Source organism: Mastigoproctus giganteus, chromosome 5, assembly GCF_048544385.1.
Source record: "Mastigoproctus giganteus isolate SK-2022 chromosome 5, ASM4854438v1, whole genome shotgun sequence".
Lineage (NCBI taxonomy): Eukaryota > Metazoa > Arthropoda > Arachnida > Uropygi > Thelyphonidae > Mastigoproctus > Mastigoproctus giganteus.
This window is the reverse complement of record NC_143579.1, coordinates 101,336,236-101,357,670: the sequence shown is the minus strand read 5'-3', so window position 1 is coordinate 101,357,670 and position 21,435 is coordinate 101,336,236. Positions and strand designations below refer to the sequence as shown.

Sequence of the window (21,435 nt, the reverse complement as noted above, 5' to 3'; positions counted from 1 at the left end):
TTCATTTCTTCCTCCGCAAAGAGTTCCAAGACTGATTCATCCGGTACCTCCTTGTTCTCTACATCCATTGTTTCTGTTATTACTAGAGGCTCTTTACCACTTGGTTTTGGTAGTGGTGGAGCACTAGGAGGTACGGATATAGGAGTGGCAGCTGACTGAGTTTTTTTGGTGGGCTTTTGTGAACTCAATAAATAGCGGGCAATTGGTGTGAATGACTCTATTGGTGGTACAGTCATCTCAGTTTGTGTACCGATAGTGCACTTTGCAGAAACCTTCTGGGCATATGAAGGCTTCCCACTATTTATTGGTTGAATGCGTTTTCTAGCCTCTGGGTAGGAGATATTCAGCTCTGTTTTCGGATCTCTTTTTCATTCTTCCACCGCTGGCATGCTCTGGAGTAGGCAGGATGATCTTGTTGGCAATTTACACAGATAGTTTGGAAGCTGAACATTCCTTGCTCTCGTGGTCTTTCGTACCACATCGAGCACAGGCAGGGTTACCACAACAAGCCGTTTGTGAGTGGCCATATTTTTGGCATTTAAAACACCTCAGTTGGTTTGGAATATAGTTCCTCACTGGGGAGTTTAAATACCCTGCCTTGATGGAACTAGGAGGCCGTGGGATGTTAAATTTTAGGATGAGAACTCGGGTAGGGACGAGATTCCCTTCCTTCCGCATTGATATTCTCTTGACAGCTGTCGCTCCTTGGTCTTTTAGTTCAGAGCAGATCTCTTCTTCAGAGACATGAAGAAGCTCCCACTCTGAAATGGTACCTCATGAAGAGTTCAAAGTTTTCTGCTTGCTTTGTGTTTGAAGCTTCGAGTAAAAGATCGCCAGAACGCAGCTGTTTTATGGATTTTGGTGATCCTGCCAACCCTTCTAATCCTTTCTGGATGAAGAAGGGTGACATCTTCCCAACTGACTGCTCTCCGGTGGAAGGGAGAATGAGGAAAAAATGCAGTGTCACTGATGATGGTGGTGGTGTATCCTCAGTCCTGGCTCTTTTTGCAGAGGTGTTTTCAGTGACATCGTCTCGATTAGGTAGGAACCTTGTTGGGGCCCCAGAAGAAGAAGGATTTAAATTACTTGTAAGAGTAAGATAAAAATTTCAGATGCCCTAAGTACCTCGCCCGCCACTGAGCCCTACGAGGGGACGCCCACTCGTGAACTAGCAGGTACTGCGTACACGAATGGGACGCCAAGTTAGCTTAGAGGCACCATACCCACGTTTCCAATAAGCCTTGATCCTGTCCCAGGACCAAAGCGAGGGAGACATTGGAACGCAGTTGACCCTAGCAGTAAGAACCACCCGCCAATTGATCCCAGTTGGGCCGGTCCAGGACCACCCGTCTTGTCGAAGCAGGGGGCCAAAGTGGTGTATTAAGGCTGGGCCCCTCAACCACCAGGATCCCCCTTTCAGAATTCCACAGGTCGCGGTGCACAGCTGCACACTTCGGATTCCAACGATGTAACCCTGGAACCAAGGTATGGGTGTTAGATCCCAGTGATGCTAATCTGGAAAACCAGCAGCATCACTGGGAGGTCCCCTGTACGTGGTGAGGGGTCACTGTGTGTGTGTATATATATATATATATATATATATATATATATATATATATACACACACAGAAAAATGTTATTATCAGTGTATTAGGTGGGGTTCTGAACTGTCAGGTGTAATTACCACGGAAGAATTGAGAGCACATGTATGCCAAAAAATAGATTACCTGAAATTAACTTAAGCATGATTAATGTCAGAGACCCGGCTTATTGCAGTGGCTCCTACGATTTTTGCTGCCGACCCTGTGTTGAAGCTATTTGGTTATTTGGTTTTTTTAGGAGCATTAGCAACTAAGGCCATATTGCTCTGGGAATGTGCGGTGGTCATTCCCTGACCTTTCCGCATCCTCCGTATTTGGTGGTGACGGGCTCGAACCCCGGTCTAATCAAGAAGCGTGTGCTACGCACTACTGCTCCTTCCCACCTGGCTACGGAGGCGCCTGTGTGTGTTGAAGCAGTTAAAGTCCTAGGACCCATGGCTTTAGGTACTTACATTAATTATGCTTATGTTAATTTCAGGTAATTGTTTTTTAGCATACATGTGTTCTCAATTCTTCTATGGTAATTACACATGACAGTTCAGCACCCTGACCTAATACACTGATAACACATTTTTCTATATTTCATTATGGTTGCCGGTTTTTTCCACTATTACTAGTAGTGCCCCAGATCCATAACCCAGTTTAATATTTTTAATTTTAATACCTTTCTTGTTTGCTAAGACTTTCAGTAATTTCATTACATCTTATTTTTATCAATATTATATATATACTTTCAAAACAGCTTACTGGCACGTAATGCCAATGTTGAAATTCACACTTTTCTGATATGCTACTAATTCCTGATTCACAAATCTAAACCAATATAACACTGCATTCCAAAGTATACTGACAGGTATTTGATACATCTGAAAGTCAAACATTCATGTTATTCCCACATGAAATATAAAGGCCTAAATATTTAGGCATATGTCTGCCAGAGTAGCTGGTATATCTATCATCAATGTCCACCACTAGCTGGCTCTATACTTTATTATTGTATGTACCACAATATCACAAACCAATAATATATGGCCCTAAATATGTCTATGTTTTCCAATGCACCTAGCTCCATATATATCTGAATACTGTGGTGTCATTACCACACAATAATATTATGATTACTGTTAGCCATATGGTGCAAGGAAGCCCAAGGCTTATTAGCATTAATTGAGGCATATGATGCAAGAAAGCAAGCTTATACATCATCAGCCAAAAAAAAAAAAAAAACACCTTTCCCATTTCATCCATACAGTCACTCCAAATGTTTGTCTACTTCAGCCTTAAATTTATTTAAGCTATCAACTTCCACAATAACAGATGGAAGTCTGTTCCAGCAATCAACTACCCACTGGATAAAGGCAAACTACCACACATCTATTCTACAACTGTCTTTCCTCAATTTAAATCCATGCCCCCTCAGGTTCTTAATCAGCATTGAGCCTGCTCAAACCATTCAAGACCTTATACACCTCGCAAGTGCCTAGTCTCCAGATGTTGCAACTTGAAGAACTTAAGTCTTTCTTCATCAGTGTACCCCTTTGTTCCTCTCACTAATCTTGTTGCCCTTCTCTGTACTCACTCTAGCAACTCTACATATTTCCTAAAATGAGGCCTCCAGACCTATATACAGTACTCAAGGTTTGGCCTGACCATTGCCTTATAAAAAGGGATAATCACTTCCTTGTCTCTGCTAGCAAAATTTATATATATATATATATCATTGACAAAACTCCATGACCTGCTCTGGGGCTGGTTGGTTGGTTTTTTTTTTTTTTTTTAGGAGCATTAGCAACTAAGGCCATATTGCTCTGGGGATATGCGGTGGTCATCCCCTGACCTTTCCACACCCTCCATATTTGGTGGTTACGGACTCGAACCCCAGTCTAATCAAGAAGCATGTGCTACGGCACTGCTGCTCCTTCCCACCGAGGCGCTATCCGCTCTGGCAGCCCATCTGCACTGCTCAGAGAACTTTATATCTCACTGCATAATTACCCCCATTTTTTTTTCATTCTCCACCTCCCTGAGTTGGTATGTTTCTCTTGGGTTACTGCTACCTATATGCAGTACTTTGCATTTGTCAATGTTAAACTTCAGTTGCCACTTCTCAGTCCATCTGCCTAACTTTTCTAGATCCTGTTGCAGTAGCATACTGTCTTTAGTGTCATTAACAACCCTGCCAACCTTTGTATCATCTTCAAACCTAATATACCTTCATTGATAAATACACAAAACAACAAGGGCCCAGCAACAAACCCTGGGGAACTCCGTTAATAACATTAGTCCACATAGAGCAGTGTCCACTTATTGCCGTCTCCCACTCAACCATCCCTTTATCCGTTACAGTAACTTGCCCTTAATGCCATACCACTCCAATTTGTATAGCAGTCTTCCATGTGCAACAGTATCAAAAGCTTTCCTGAAATCCAATTATACGATATCGAAATTATTTTTAGCATCCAGTTCCTTTGTGACCACTTCATAGTATCCAATCAAATTGGTCGGACCAGACTTCCCCTTAACAAACCCATGCTGTGTCTGAACTATTGCTGCTGTCTAGTCTAGCTAATCCTGTATCACCTCTTTAACCAGTGACTATTTCTTTAACCTCTTTAACCAGTGACTATTTTCCCTGGAACAGAAATTAAACTAACAGGTCTATAATTGTGTCACCCTTTGAACCCACTTTGTGAATTGAGGATACATTTGCACATCGCCAGTCCATGGGAACCTCCCCTGACTAATGATGCTCTCGTTATTATGGCAAAATGTTTGATTAATTCCCTTTCTGCCTCCCTCATTATTACTGGATAGATTCCATCTGCCCCAGGTGCCTTTTTTTTTTTATGTTTAACTTCAATAATTTCTCCCCCACTTTGTTCTCGTTTATGCTGCACCAGCCAAAAAAAGAAAAAAAATTCTGAATTACCCTGAGAGAAAGAGAATAAGAGTCAGAAGTAGAAAGGAATCACCAAAAAAGAGAAGAATGATGATATCCAGCTTAGAACCCCGGGTGTGCCAACATAGACCTAAACATATGTTTACGTCTATGTTGGCACATATATTGTATATATGTTGCACTATATATTTTGTGGTAATCTGTCAGTATAGCTCATATCCATAAATCTCCAACTAAACATTTCTAATATTCAAAATTCGTTTCATATCTCTTAGAGAATCTTATTCAAAAATGCAATTAGCCATATTACTACCACATAAATCTCACTTACGATTAAAAATTAGCAATAAAATCTTTTATATAACGGTTTAGGTCCAACATACCCAGTGTGCTTGTACTAAAAAAAAAAACAAATTTTGCAACCAAGAGTACCTACTAGAGTGTTTACAACTATGCTGTAGTAACAGTCATAAAAAAAAAATATATATATATATATTCTTTCAAAACAGTGTTGGAGTACAGCATGTAATGTGAGTGCAATATTATATTCAAAATTAAAATAAAGTACTAATTCTATTCAAGTTATTAAAATGCATATTGGGTGAAATCCAACTTACGGTTCAGCTTCTATGGACTTTAACTTAGCAACATAATTTGAAGGAATATAGCCCTCCTGTTTAGTCGCTTTGGATCTGGCATGCCACCAATCTCCTTGAGTATCATTTAATATTTCTAAATGTTCACCTTTTTTGAAACTTAAATCTTCGTCGGTTCGAGCATCATAATCATAAAGAGCAACAAAAACTTTAGCACTTGAACCAGAACTACTTTCAGTGTCGACGGTAGGTAGAGGGGGCAGGGTTGGTACGTTCCGTCCTATTGGATCAGGATGTCGAATATTTAGAGGTTCATGTGTTGGCACAGGTAATACAATACTAATAGGGGGTGGTCCATTTTCTATACTTCTCTCTAACGGTGGCTGGCCAGTGGTCTCCGATTTGGTGTTCTTATTACTTGAGCGACTAAAGCAATTACCCATTGTGCAAGCTGTCCATTAAAAAAGCACACTAAAAGGCTAACGTATAAATATGGAGGCTACAAAACGGATTTTTTGGCACTACATACATTACTAATAAAATATTTCACTTTTCGGGATTTCCATTACGTTCTCCCCCTCCATTCCATTCCATTCCACTCCACCATGCATTACCACGAATAACAATCAATAGCATTACCCACACACTTCTCTCCGAATCTCAAGCCCAAACCGAGCAAGACACGACACCGTACGGAGTGTGCCAGAAGCTCTCTTGCCATTCGACGACTACGAGACGTCAAATAGAGCTACGGAGGTATTCGTTATCTGTTTATGCATTTGAGATTTCTCTGTTATGTTTTCCTTTTTTTTTTGCTTGTTTCAAAATATATTGACAATGGTGTATTGTAGCAATGACTAGAGTTTTTCGTTGACAGGTCGCGTATTATATACTCTTAGCGATTTTCGTTTCTTTTTAATTCATATTTCACAAAGAATGAAGTGAAGTCAGCTGATTTTTTACATCTAATACCAATATAAATTTCTTGGCACCACTTTCTTCATAAATATTATCTAAAATATCACTCCTTAATTTTGAAGTCGACTTGCAGGTTATTTCAAATGGCGGATAATGATGCCCATTAAAGCCACGCCCACTGTGCTATTCTTTCAATGCATTCTTGGTTTTAGTGGTAGCCCCGAAAACCATAAAGCTGCAAATTTTTTCACCCGTACATCGGAGTTCGCGCGGACAAATATAATGAAAAGCTACAAGCATGTACCAGAAACCAACAGAAAAGTGTACGCTTAACCTATGATTGAAATACAACAGATATCGCCATCTGCTGTCGAGAACATGAGATTCTTCTTTTTACTTATTTACTACTAATCATCGAAGTCATTTTAGAGTACAACCGCTAAAATCTGGCACGTTTTCCAAACCAGTCAGCAATCAGGCGTATTTTTTTATTTTAAGTCAGTTTAATTAGTTGGCTGCCTTAAAGCGAAACAAATTAACTATCCACGAAACTCGTGGACTGTCACGAATTGTTAAAAAAAGTGATATATATATATATATATATATTTTTTTTTTTTTTTTTTTTTTTATAACACATCGATATGCTAAGGCCGTAATTATCATAGGTTGTGCACGAGTTTTTGTGGAAGAGTACGGAATCGAGGTTGGGGGAGGGGACTAAATTGCAATATGTCAAGTTACATCTGCGAGCGTTACGACTTCGTAAGAAAGCCTTTAACTCCCTCCCCAAGCACAAAACTACAGGGCTTTATAATCAATATATATAAGAATATTTTGGAGGAACATCAATAATTAGATGAAGTGAAATTTTGTGTGCTTATAGTCCACAATATGGAGAAAGACTGACAGGAAAAAAAATTAGTTCACATATCTCCCACAAGGGCATAAATGGCGCCAGAGAGGAATTCAAATAAGCTTTCCTCCTAAAGTAAATGAGTTTTTTTTTTTTTTTTCCTCCCGTTCAAGTTTTTATAATGCAGAGAATATGACTTCCAAAACCTTTAAAAAAAAAAGCCTTTCCAAAGCCTTTTAAAAATTGCAATTTATCATAATGTTTTCAATTACAATTTTTAACCTGGAATAATAATTGAGGGGAGAAATGGCAGTAAAAACATTGGTAAGGAGGATTTTCTATATTGCCTGCTTAAATAAAAAAGATGAAAATCCCTGTCAAAGAAAGGTGTTGCTGATACTGTCATTACAAAACGTGCCCAGTGAGTGTAGCATAGGCAACATAATGTGTTTATGCAGTGCCTTCAGTGGCCAATTGTAAGTGTCTTAATCACATGACAATTTAAGCTACCTTTCAGATTAACGAGGGTATGGTTCGTATCCATATTCCTTGGGCACACCTATAACGAGAAATCATAGAGAGTAAAGTGGTCAGCTGAATGAGAGTAGCTGTGATTGGCTTATCATTTTGTCACTGGTGACATATACACATAATAATCATTTCTAGTATGTTCTGATATCTCTGCTGTGCAACAAAGGAGGTGAAAAAAAAATTATTTCATATATCTCCCACCCGACACAGGAGGGGATTCTTAATCCAAGAAGCTTGGGAGTTAGGAAAAAAAGAAGTTCGGTCTTTCCTTGTTTTTTTGCTTTCTTTTGTTTTCAAGTTTACTTAGGTAGTTACATCTTGTTTTCAAGTTTACATAGATTTACTTAAAGATGTAACTACCACCAAGAGTAAAGGAAAGGATTTTGCTGTGTGGGCCACAAGCATGTTCAACCGGTTCAGTTGAACAGGCTCTCTCCCCCCCCGCACTCAAATAGTCTAAATAATAATATCATCCACGTCTTTTTTGCATTTCTACCAATGAGGCTACCACCGTCTTAATATCTAATTACCTGCATTATCGTCTCCACTGCACGAGCTGTAAAATTTGAAACAATAAAAAAATTTAAAAAATCACTGTTACAAAATGCCCCGTATAAGTTTTGCACAGAGCTCTGCAAGTAATCTTTGAACAGGGCGTCACAGATTTTGGGGCCTCCTCTGAGTTTTTGGTTTCATAAAGGAGACTACAGTGGTCTCAGACCAACTGATGGTGTGGAACCAACTGATGATGTTACCAACAGAAAATTCTAAATGGGAAGCATTCAAAGAAGTAAATGGAAGCTACTAGGCTTTTTGTACCAACTAAGAAATACTGTTCAGGGTTTAGGCCTAAATGGATATCAGATGAACTAATGAGACTCGGGGCAGAGAAGAAAAATGCATGGGATACATATAAATTATCAACGAAGTAGATATAAGCTAATCGGTAATCAAATCACAAAGGTGGGAGATTACGTGAAATCTAGAAAGCATATGCAGATTATGAGAAATCTTTCTCAAAGATGCAAAAAGGAACAGCAAAGACTTCTTTACTTATGTCAACTCTAGAAGGAAGGGGATCAATCATGTTGGTCCGCTTGATATCAGTGGTTTGACTGTAGATGATCATTCTCAGCTACTAAACTAAATAAGTATTTTACATCTACATTCACACATGAGTTATTCAAAGAGGACAAGGCCAGATGCTTATCAAACTCTAACATGGATTTAAATGATTTTGTAATAACTACGAACAAAGTGGAGGAGAAATTGTTGAAGTTAAGCATAGGGGCTCACATCTGGTGAGTATGGGCTTGGCACACCTAGGGTCCTGAGCTGAACATCATCATTCTTCTCTTTCTTGGTAGATCTCTTTCACTCTCAGGGTAACTCAGAATTTTTTTGTTTTTTGACTGGTGCAGCATAAGCCTCTGGCTTTCTTGTACCATATGGCTAATGATAATGATAGAAAAAGGCACCTGTGGTGAATGGAATCTATCCAGTTATGTTAAAGGAAGTGAGCAAAACCTTAGCCATATGAGAGCATCCTGAGACTAGGGAAGGTCCCCACTTCACAAAGGGGGATCAAAGCGTGACATGAAAATTATAGACCTGTTAGTTTAATTTCTGTTCCATGGAAAATAATGGAGTCACTGGTTAAAGGAGCATTGCAGGATCATCTAGACTTGACTGCAGTAATAATTCAGACACAGCATGGGTTTGTTATGGTGAAGCCTTGTCGGACAAATTTCATATGGTCACAAAGAAACTGGCTGCAAAATATAATTTTGATATCATAAACTTGGATTTCAGGAAAACCTTTGATACTGTTGCACATGAAAGGCCACTGTACAAATCGGTGCAGTATGGCATTAATGGCAAGATGAGTGGGAGAAGACACAGTGTTAGTCAATGGGCACTGCCCTTCATGGACTAATGTTATTAGTGGAGTCCCCTAGGGTTCAGTGTTGGACCCATGAAGTTTGCAGATAATAGAAAGGTTGGCAGGGTTGTTAATGACAGTGATATGATACTGCAACAGGATCTAAAAAAGATGGGCACATGGGCTGAGAAGTGGCAACTGAAGTTTAACATTAACAAATGCAAAATACAGCATATGTTTAGCAGTAACCCCAGAGAAATGTACCATCGCTGTGGTATTACCCTCAGTGTAGTGGAGAATGAAAAGGACCCTGGGGGTAATTGTTTAGTCAGATATGAAGTTTTCTGATGACAGGCTGCCAGAGCAGGTCATGGGGTTTTGTCAATGATATACAGGAATTTTGCTAGCAGGGATCAGCAGATGATTATCCCTTTGTATAAGCAAATTTTATAAGGCAATGGTCAGCCCACAGCTTGAGTACTGTGTACAGATCTGGAGGCCTCATTTTAGGAAGGGTGTAGAGTTGCTATAATGAGTGCAGAGAGGGGTAACAAGGAGCCGGGTACAAGGCTACTGGCACATTGGTCAAGATTTTTGAAGGTCCTGCGAACGCTGTTTTCATTTATATTTAGTCGTTTTATTGACTTAATTGTTATACTAAATTATTTTCTATAAGTAGCATTATACTTCTAGCCAAGCTCCGTGTTTTTTTTTGTTTGAATTTAGAGAGCGATTTTCAAACTTAATACTCGCTGTCCGTAGATTTTACGTTCGTAACTTGCCACCATTGTTATACAATACGGAATACCGTAAGGTTTAATGTAAAACTATATAGCGAAATACATAGCAGTCTATTAGAAATCTGTTAGATTAGTATAGTATTATCAATAAAATTTATTAATCTTATTAAATTTCATTGTTAATTAAATTATACTTAAATGGAATCATGACCCAGACTAGAGCAGGAAAACAGCATTCACAGAATAGCTCTGGCTCACGGGAAGAACGAAAGTGACAATTCTCCCGCGCATCACAGTCTAAAACAATGTGCGAAATGTGAAATGGTTGCAGGCCTGTCTAGAACAGGACATGATCTACCCAAGGAGGATGTCTTTGTGTGTGCTAAGTGCAGAGACTGTGAAGAAATTAGGTGCCAACTCAGTGGCGCCTCCGTAGCCAGGTGGGAAGGAGCAGCAGTGCGTAGCACACGCTTCTTGATTAGACCGGGGTTTGAGTCCGTCACCACCAAATACGGAGGATGCGGAAAGGTCAGGGAATGACCACCGCATATCCCGGAGCAATATGGCCTTAGTTGCTAATGCTCCTAAAAACCAAATAACAACAACCAACTCAGTGTTCTGATAGGCGTTTATGTCATTTTGAGGTGTAGGGTAAATGCCCTCGAAGAAATTAATATGAGGGACCTATCAAGCTCTCAGCTGCCAAATTTAACGCCAGAGCTAACTCATGTGCATTCAGGCCACATAGTGGTAATCTCTAAGGCAGATTGCGCTGGTCCCACAGGAACTAATTATTATCCGTGACTTTATTGTCAGGAAGACATGGAATATAGTATGCAAAAAAAACAGGATGGGTGCAATAAAACCAGGGTATATCTGCCAGTGGCAAAAGTTCATGACATTGTAGAGCAGATATCATCTTTTAAGTGCACAAAAGGTGATATTGTTGTACACGTTGACACTAATAACCTTAAGAGTAAGAGATCTGCAGATTTACTCAACCAGTACAGGTCAATGCTGAAAAAATCGCGTTAGGTTTAAATTTGAAAGTGTCTGCAATTCTGCGCTGATACGATAGGAGGAAGTATGTGATGAGAGCCTTGTCAATCAATTTAGCCCTAGAGAGACTGTGCAAGGCTCACGGATAAATTTTTTTCAGTGTGCTTGCTAACAGGAGAGACTGTTTCTACAGAGAATGGGATAGACTTAAATAAAAAGGGTGCAAGAATATTTGCTGATGCTATTAGGTAGTTAGGTGGTTCAGAAAACTGCTAGTTTGGGGGGATTCACAGACTGAACGATTAACAGTAGCTGCAGGCAGAAGTGAAAGTGATTCTTGCACTGCTTCCATTGTAATGAGCAGCAGCCTAGAGATGAAGTTGCTGGGGATTTCAAGAGCTGCTGGGAGTCATCATGGAACAAGTAAATACATGGGCTGTGTTAGGGAAACTAAAATTAAAACAAGTGCATGTACACTAAGGCTGGAAGTATAGTAAATAAAATTGATGAATTTGAAGTGCTGATCAAGACATCAAAGGCATATATTGTTGGGATATCAGAAACATGGTGTCACACAGATATAAGCATTGCAGAATTGGAATTTGGGAAGTACAATGTGTACAGAAAGGACAGACTGGGTAGGAAGGGAGGAGGGATTATGCTGTTAGTTAAGAAACACACAAAATCTAAAGAAGTGCATCCAGTTGACACGAGTGGACAGTGAAATGACCAGTCTGTTTGGTGTGACATAAACACTGGGAAAGGAAAATGAGAGTAGGAGTATGTTATAGGCCTAATGACCCTGATGAATATAATGAACAGTTGTGAAGAGAAATAGAATAGGCCAGTAAATCAGAATGGCTTGTAATGGGGGATTTTAACTTTCCAGGAACTCGTGGGTTGGTCACTCGCACGTCAGCAAGACTTTTGTGGATTTACTGGAGGATTGTTTTCTACAGCAACATGTTTGAGAGGCAACCAGAGGGAGTAATACCCTTGATCTGATTGTCAGTAGTGGTGATGCATGGAATAGAAATTTGCAGATAAAGGAACCACTAGGTGACAGTGATCACAGTGTACTGATGTGAGATTTACTTAAAGATGTAACTACAATCAAAGGTAAAGGGAAGGGTTTTTGTTTTCATAAAGGTGACTACAGGGGTCTCAGACAGTTTTTAAATTCTATAGAATGGGATCAACTGATGATGTTACCAACGGTGAATTCTAAATGGGAAACCTTCAGGGACTTAATCTTGAGGGCTACTAGGCTTTTCATACCAACTATGAAATAATGTTCAAGGTCCAGGCCTAAATGGATGTCGGATGAATTAATGAAGCTCGTCGCAGAGAAGAAAAATTCATGGGATACATGTAAATCAGGCGACACAGAAGCCTACGACAGATATAAGCTAGTCTGTAATCAAGTCACAAAGGAGATTAGGCAGGCGAAAGCAGATTACGAAAAATCTTTGGCAGAGGATGCAAAAAAAAAAAGAAAACTGCAGACAGTTCTTTATTTATGTCAACTCTAGAAGGAAGGGGATGAATCAGATTGGTCCACTTAACTTAGATGGTTCAACTATTGATGATCCTGCTCAAGTAGCTGATGAACTGAATGAGTATTTTGCATCTATATTCACACATGAGGAGTTATTGAAGGAGGGGAATGCCAGAAGTTTATCAAACGAACAGGGAGCTAAGTGATTTTGTGATAACTGAGAGCAAAGTGGAGGAGAAATTGTTGAAGTTAAACATAAAAAAGGCAGGTGGAATCTATCCAGTTATAATGGCGGAGGCAGGAAGGAAATAATCAAATCCTTAGCCATAATTATGAGCGCAACTTTAGAGTCAGGGTCCCCGTGGACTGGGAATGCAAATGTGTCCCCAGTTCACAAAGGATGACACAATTAATTATAAACCTGTTAGTTTAACTTCTGTTCCAGGTAAAATAATGGAGTCACTGGTTAAAGAGGTGATACAGGATTACCTAGACAAGGCAGCAGCAATAGTTCAGACATAGCATGGGTTTGTCAATAGGAAAGTCTTGTCTGACCAATTTGATTCAGTTTTACGTGTTCACAAAGGAACTGAATGATAAACATAATTTTGATATATCGTATACTTGGATTTCAGGAAAGCTTTTGATACTGCTGTACATGGAAGATTGCTGTACAAATTGGAGCGTTATGGCATTAAGGGTAAGTTGCTACAATGGATAAAGGGATGGTTGAGTGGGAGATGACAGAGTGGTAATAAATAGACACTGCTCTATATTGTGGGCTGTTATTAGCGGAGTCCCCCAGGGTTCGGTGATGGGCCCATCGTTGTTTTCTGTATTTATCAATGATATCGATGAAGGTTTATCAGGCTTAATGACCAAGATTGCAAATGATACAAAGGTTTGCAGGGTTGTTAATGATACTAAAGACAGTATGCTACTGCATCAGGATCTAGAAAAGTTAGACAGATGGGCTGATAAGTGGCAACTGAAGTTTAACATTGAAAAATGCAAAATACTCCATATGGGTAGCAGTAACCCAAGCGAAACATACCAACTCTGTGGTACTACACTCAGAGATGTGGAGAATGAAAAAAAAAATGGGAGTAATTATGCAGTGTGATATGAAGTTCTCTGAGCAGTGATGATGGGCTGCCAGAGCAGGTCATAGAGTTTTGTCAATGATATATGTAAATTTTGCTAGCAGAGACAAGGTGATTATCCCTTTGTATAAGGCAATGGTTAGAGGTCACACCTTGAGTACTGTATACAGGTAGTCTGGAGGCGTCATTTTAAGAAGAATGTAGAGTTGCTAGAACGAGTACAGAGAAGGGCAACAAGATTGGTGAGAGGAACAAAGGGGTGCACTTACGAAGAAAGGCTTAAGGTCTGCAAGTTGCAGCATCTGGAGACTAGGCACCTGCGAGGTGATCTGATCAAGGTGTTTAAGGCCCTTGACTGGTTTGTGCAGATTCAGTGGTGATGTGATTTCATAATTCCACTTGCCCAGATTAAGAACCTGAGGGGGCATAGATTCAAATTGAGGAAAAACAGTTGTAGAACAGATGTGCAGATGTTTGCCTTTAGCCAGCAGCTAGGTGATTGCTGGAACAGACTTCCATCTGTTTTTGTGGAAGTTGATAGCTTAAATAAATTTAAGGTTGAACTAGACAAATATTTGGAGTGACCAGGTGGGTGAAATGGGAATTTTTTTTTTTTTGGCTGATGCTGTGTATAAGCTTGCTTTCTTGCATCATATGCTTCCATATTGCTAATGCTAATTCGAGCCTAAAAGCGGTATATAAGACTTGTCTATTTTATATACCGTGACGTGTACCAAATTGTCAAATTGGTCCGTAACTTCCAAAAGGTTGAGCACCTCTGCTTTAGAGAGATTGAGTAAACCAAATCCCAATGGTAGCCTTACTGTTTCTTGCAAAGCATGAAAGGGAACATATACTTAAATAGTAAAAGCATGGTTGCAGGCAGATATGCAAAAATCTGCTCTCAACCAAAGTGTAACTGGAAATAGGAAATTTGAATAAATTTAAGAATCAAACAAATTATTAGAGGGAAAGACAGACATGATTTGAGCGAATTTTTTTTTTTTTTTTTTTTACTTGAAAATATCTATGGTGGCACTGGAATAAAACTGATTGGTAATGAAATTTTCTTATGCAAATTACGCAACCGACGTCACTTCCTCTTAGGTGGCTGTTGTCACCTAAGAGGAAATGATGTCACTTTCTAAACGGCGCTAACTCAGTCATTAACTTTGATTTGGTAGAGTAAGTAGTTGAGTGGGTAGATAAATTCATATTAAGATATGGAAATGACGTCACTTCCTAAATAATGCTAACTCAATCACTAACGATTCCTAGAGTAAGCGGCGGATAGTAGTATTATGCAAGAATAAAAGCTTCAATGCTACCAAAGAAGCCTCTCAAGTTGTAAAGGAAAGAGTTCAAAAACAGGGGACGAAAAAAAATGCAGACTTTTATAAAATCTGCTTCTCAAGTTTTGATTAACATTGACCCTCTAAATAGCATAAGTAAGTTTTGAATAAACCGTTTAAAAATTTAAACAGTTTTGATTCAAGAACGCAACAATAAAGCAATCACTTGAACAAACAATCACTTCTTGCAGTAGTTTCTGGTTATGATGTCATACAAATGGATTTTGCTAATGTATTTTGAATTGTAAAAATACCAAATCTAATTTCAGTAAACAACCTATAAGAGTATTTCGAAAATGGCTAAATCTCCAGCTGAATGAAATCGAAAAAAGTACGCAAGAATAAAACTTCAAAGCCACCGAAGAAGCCTTCCATATCGACAAAAGAATGAGTTCAAAAACATAGAGAACAAAAAAAAAAAAAAAAAAAAATGCAGAGTTTAATAAAACTGCTTCTCAAGATTTTAACCTACATCAACCTTCTAGATCGACTTCTCTTCAAGAAGCTGAACCGTCAACATCACAAAGAGTTGCTTATAAATACATCGGAAAATGCGTATTTACAAGCAACCTTTACTTATTGGCGATCCGTTCAAGAACTTCCTGAAGATTTCGATCCAGAAGATTTGAGTTCAATTGAATTACCTGAGGATTTTCAATTGATTCCTGAACCAGCTAGACAGAGTATATTGCAACAGCCAGCTTTGATTGCATCATCCAAAAAGAAACAAAATCATATTTCAGCTCATTCTCCTGTTGTAAATCCTCCACAGGTTTCAACAGTAGTCGAGCATGAAATCATTTACAAGAACATCGAACATAACCGTAACTCCTATAAAGAACTTGAACGACAATTTCTGAAAAATACATTTGGAGCTGTTTGTGATATCTGCGTTTGAAAATAATGTAAAATTGTGCACTCCAGAAAGTTATCCATTACTTCTCTTAAAATTTCCAACTGCAGACATAAGTATGAAAGCTTGTAATACTTGTCAAACATCTCTCAAAAATTATTCCATTCCAACATTTTCAAAGAGCAACAGTTTCGTTTATTCTGCTATTCCACCTCATCTGCCTCGATTGGATTTCGTGACCGAGTGACTCATTTCTCCACGTATACTATTCATGTAAATTAGAAAACTAAGACATGGTTTCGGCCAATACGGAATTTTGGGACAATTATAAATGTAAATGATCTTGTAAATGTTAATTCGTTGGTCAATTATTTGCCTCGGAGAATAGATGATGATTATTGCATTAATGTTCATATCAAATGCAAAAAAAAAAATACACACATCAAGTTATTTAATGGGCCTGGTTTGTAAACGAGGTGTAAGGGTTTGGTTAAAGTAACTACTTATGACTCCTTTGTATCATCTGTATGATATCAAGATTGACGAAGCATTCTTCGATGAAAACATGGAACACGATGATGCTCCTACATGTGATGAAATTAGTGAAGCTATACCTATTGAAGAAAGTTTAGTCGCTCAACAACAAAATCTTTTGTGGAGCGATGACAAATATTTACGAATAGCTCCTTGTGAACAAAATGTTCCACAAAGTTTACTTTTTGACAAATATGCCGAAGAATTGTCCTTTCCTAGCATTTATCTTGGTAAGTATCGAGAGTTTACAGATAATTTGAAAGTTATATTGTTTATGACAGCATCGAGTGAACTTTTTATCGTTCACATCAGTGTGGAGTGATGCCTTATCATTTTCTTTATATGGCCACGAAAATAATGAGACTTAAGAACTCAAAATTTGTTAAAAGTTTCTTATAAATACGTCGGAAAATGTGTATTTACAAGCAACCTTTACTTATTGGCAATCCATACTTGATAATCACTAATATTGATGTGTCCGATGGGTCTGGCTAATAGAGCTTTAGGAAAATTGGCATGTATTGAATATGACAAAGAGACTAATTCTATTAAACATCTTTGGTTGAAATTTCCAGGATCATCTGCTGTGGGTTGACTTGCTAAAACGAAGGCTCGTTGGTTTGCTATGGCTTGAGAAGTCGATTTAGAAGCCATACTGATCGCAAGAAGTAAGAGTGTTTCACTGAATAACAGCAGAACGATCTTGGCTAAATGAAATCATTTTCCACTAATACTGGCTTGTGCTATTACCATCCATAAATCTCGGGTACTTTCGATTCCATAGTTTATGAATACAAGAAATATCACGAACAACAACTATTTAATGTTGCATTATCTCAAGTAACTGGTATCAATGATCTTTATATTGCTGCAAATGGAAAACAGAAATTTTATCATGGAATGAGAAACGCTACATCCACTCTTGCATTTCAAGCTGAAATGACCAGGTTGTCGAGTAATCCTCTACTTAACATGCAAGGTACTTTATATGAGTTCATCAGTAAACGACAAGATCTTTCAATTCTAACGTTAAATTGTCAAAGTTTACATGCTCACAGTGATAATCTCACTGATGCAGTCACCCAACAATCCAATTTACTTCTACTTTCTGAAACATAGCTAAATAACAAAGAAGAAGTAAGCATACTTAATGTTGATTGTGTCATTCATTTCAAACAAGAAGATCAACAAGCTGGGGGTGTAGCAGTTTATCATAAGAGAGAAAATCGTACTTGTGTTGTTACTCTCACATGGAAGTGATTTATCGACAAATCATTGGAAAATGGTTTTCCTGTTAGAGACATTTGTGCAGCTGAATGGAATAATATGTTAAAGGTATGATGAGTTTACTATTTTGAAGGATGATTCTGACAGTGGTTTAAGTATTTAAAACTACTAATAGTGATGCAAAAAAACTTAATATGAATAGTGGCAAATGATGCAAGCTTATAGAGCATTAGCCAAAAAAAAAAAATTAAATAAATAAATAAATTACCCACCTCACCTCTCCATCTCCTCCAACAATTTACCCGAATTCCTCCTTGTATTTATTCGAGATACCCACTTGCAAAACAACACATGGAACTTTGTTCCAACAATCGGCCACCCGCTGGCTGAAGCAAACTTTCCAACATCTATTCCTCAATTTGAATTTGTCTCCTCGTGTGTAGTCTTGCCAAAGAGGAAGAATGCCATCAACATAAGCTTACTCAATCCATTCAAGGCCTTAAACACCTCAATCAGATCTCTTTGCTCCTTTCACCAATTTCGTTGCCCTTCTCTACACAAATTCCAGCAGATACTCATTCTTTTTAAAATGATGCCTCCAGACCTGTATTACAGTACTCAAGATGTGGCTGAACCAAGGCCTCATACAACGGGGATAATCAGCTACTTATTCCTGCTAGCAAAGTTCCTGTATACCATTGACAAAACCCCATGAGCTGCCCTGTCTGCACAAAATGTGTAGGTAAACTATGTTGTTTGAGGATAATAAAGCAGCCAAAACCCATGTTGGCACTATTACACTCATTTCCAAATTGGAAACAGCCACACAATGAAGTCAAACACCTCATGGCACCTTCCCAGCGATGGCTGCCTCTGCAAGGTCACCCCAGGTGCAAGAACAAGGACTTGTTCTTGTGATCTTTTGTAATGGTGACACTGTAAAGACAGCAACCAATGAAGAAGTGGCAAGAAAACACCATGATATGACTAACCTCACCACGCTGATACCTCCAATTCAGAAACAAACACAATAACATGAAAGCAAGCCCCAGTGCTTTATGATCTCAAAACAGATAGATCCTTGAGGAATCTCACTTCTAATGTTAGCCTATATATGCATATTACAACATATATAAAAATATATGTATATTACAATACATAGTTTTATTTATTTATTTTTTTTTTTTCAATATTTAATTTTTATTTTGTGAAGGATGACATTTCTTTGAAGAACAGTAATTCTGCTATATACTGTTCTTTCTATTATTGTTTATATAAATGTTTGCACAGTGCAACAAGATCTCGTTGCATTGTGCAAAAATTTAGCTATTTTAATTTAAATTGATCACATGAAATTAATTTAAAAAGTATTCAGTAAGTTATTTTTTTAATAAAGAATGTTACTCATGGACCTCCATCGACAGCTCTGGTACTCTAGTTGTCTGAGGACCTCTCTTTAAGAAACTCTGTCTACAGAATAAAGATAAAAACATCTCTTACCCAATCCCTATTTCCGTGGAATGTCTGTTTTTCCATATATAATTTCTGTTAGCTTTTGAGGCAGTGAGGGGTGCTAAAAACCATTCAACAAGCAAAACAGCATTGCACAAAGCTGTTATTCAAGGCTAGTATCATGAACTAAGCAGTGATTGTATCAAGAATCTGATGTGTGCCAGACAGATGATGGTAATTAATGTTCATGGTAGCCCAACAAAATACTAATATCTGTTATAGAAGACCTAATAGTACCATAACAATATCTATTTACTGCTGGTTATATATATATATATATATATATATATATATATATATATATATATATATAATGTATATATATTATTATTTATTTATTTATTTATTTTTTTACATCTTATTATATAATGTTAATTTAAAATATTGGCCACAATGAAGAAGCAATTCATATGGTCTGCAATGTATTCCTATGATTATTTATAAATAAATATGTTTAAATAGTTTTTTCGTTGATTTATTTTCTTATCAATAAAATGCATAATCAATTTACATAAGAGTATAACAAATTTGAGGCTACAGGGGCAATTATTTAATTATAATGCTGTTTTGGAAGAAAATGTACAGTGATGCAATTTATGTTGTCATCACTCATATATATAGAGTATTTAGATTACAGATATGAATTCTCACATATGCAAGAATTTCGGTGTATAAGGTGAAAAAGTCCAGCTTTTGTACAAAATTTTGAAAAGTTTCCCTAGTCCCAGGATCAATTTCGAACATAATTTATTGTTCAAAATTTGAACAATAAATGTATTCCCATGTATTCAAAATCTGTTAACTCCTTTAAAGCATGTGGTTCTACTGACATCATATAACCCCCTCTGAACCTTTTGTGACATTTTTTTTTATTTTTTGACATTTAATAATGATATACAACATTACACAGAGCTTCATGCCATCATTATTACAAGTACTGTATTATCATCATTCATATACAAATACCATACATATTTTTGCCAGATGCAAAAACTGGTATACTGACTTTTGAATACCAAATGTCCACGTGTGTCAGAACAAATCCACAAGAAAACTCTAGCTTTTGTCCCTATATGCATGTTTTTAACTGGTGGGTATAATATAATAATTCCTATAATCAATAATTTTAATTATGAGAGGGGGGGGGGAAGCCAGTAAAACAGAATCAAAGAAATGTTATCAAAATTAAAACTTAATTTTTGCACTGCCTTGTATAGACTCTCTCTCTCTCTCAATTATACAAATGCCATATTCAATTATGCTCGTCATTATTTTTAACAATAGCACTCAATTTTTATAGCTTTTCTATTGCACTTCTTGTGTACATTAACAATGGTTTTTCATAACCATGGCCATTTATCCTAAGAATGCTAAAAAGATAAGATGAAGCTGAAAAGGTCTTTATTCATTATCTCACGGTTTTCTAACAGTGAGTCCTCAAATGGGAAGGACTTTTTGGTTTTTTATGCACACACACACAGTTGGACCTCTCTTTAATGAACTTCCATATAATGAAATTTTCTATGTAGTGAACTTTTTTTGATTTCCCCTTGGTCATTACGTTGAAAATAGTTTCCCTATAACGAACTGATTTCCAGAGACCCGGGTACGCATTGTTTGCACCTCTGGCCTTTAGGCAAAAAAGCTGATGCTGTAGAAAGCATGAATTAAGAGATAAAACATTTTACAATTTAATGATACCTGTGACACCCTGCAGGAGGAAATTGGCCAACCACGGCACAGGATAGAATAGAAAAAGATTGAAAAGTTTTGGAGAGGCCTCTGCCCAGTAGTGAGTCAGCATTGACTAAACAGAAGCAAAATCTATACAACTTATACACTACTATGCCAAGAAGTCCTGCTAGTCAGCTGTCCACAGCCATTGGCAAAGATTAAGGTATATCCCCAATGCAGGCATTTGCTCTGGTCAACCTATTTTCTACTGTAAGCATCCTTTTTCTACTGTAAAATTAGAGAATTAGGAGAAAGTGATTTTCCTTTATCTCTGAAATTCATCTGTTGTTTCAAAGAAATCAGTCACACACTTTCACTAAATTTCACCTGTCTCTGTTTACATGGTAGCTACAAATCGTCCCTAATTTCAGCTTTGTTTTAACTGCTGTGCAAGTAACCTTACAGTGTCCTTGAGTGTAGTGTGAAAAAGTGGAAGTGCTTAGTAGTGTAGATCAGGGCGTTAAAAAAAAAAAAAAAAAAATCGCTTTAAAATTTGATGTCACTGCCAGTAGTGTGTCAACCATTCTGAAAAACCCTGTTTCGATTCTCAAACTGTTTGAAGAAACGTGACCCAGTTGGAAGCGTGCGAAATTATGCCTTTGG

General features: G+C 37.7%; 1 protein-coding gene across 3 annotated transcripts in view; it reads right to left on the bottom strand.

The window, feature by feature from the left end:
• The window catches only part of LOC150085589 (tyrosine-protein kinase Src42A-like), a 140,276-nt gene extending 134,355 nt beyond the window's left edge, over positions 1–5,921 (bottom strand). The window contains exon 1 of one of the 3 annotated variants that reach the window (XM_090374128.1): positions 5,118–5,921. In XM_090374128.1, coding sequence (XP_090230254.1) covers positions 5,118–5,539 — 422 coding nt within the window. In that variant the 5' untranslated portion in view covers positions 5,540–5,921. The remainder of the gene's footprint in view (positions 1–5,117) is intronic. The other 2 variants (XM_090374127.1, XM_090374126.1) reach the window with 2 other exon arrangements.
• Positions 5,922–21,435: the final 15,514 nt, after the last annotated feature.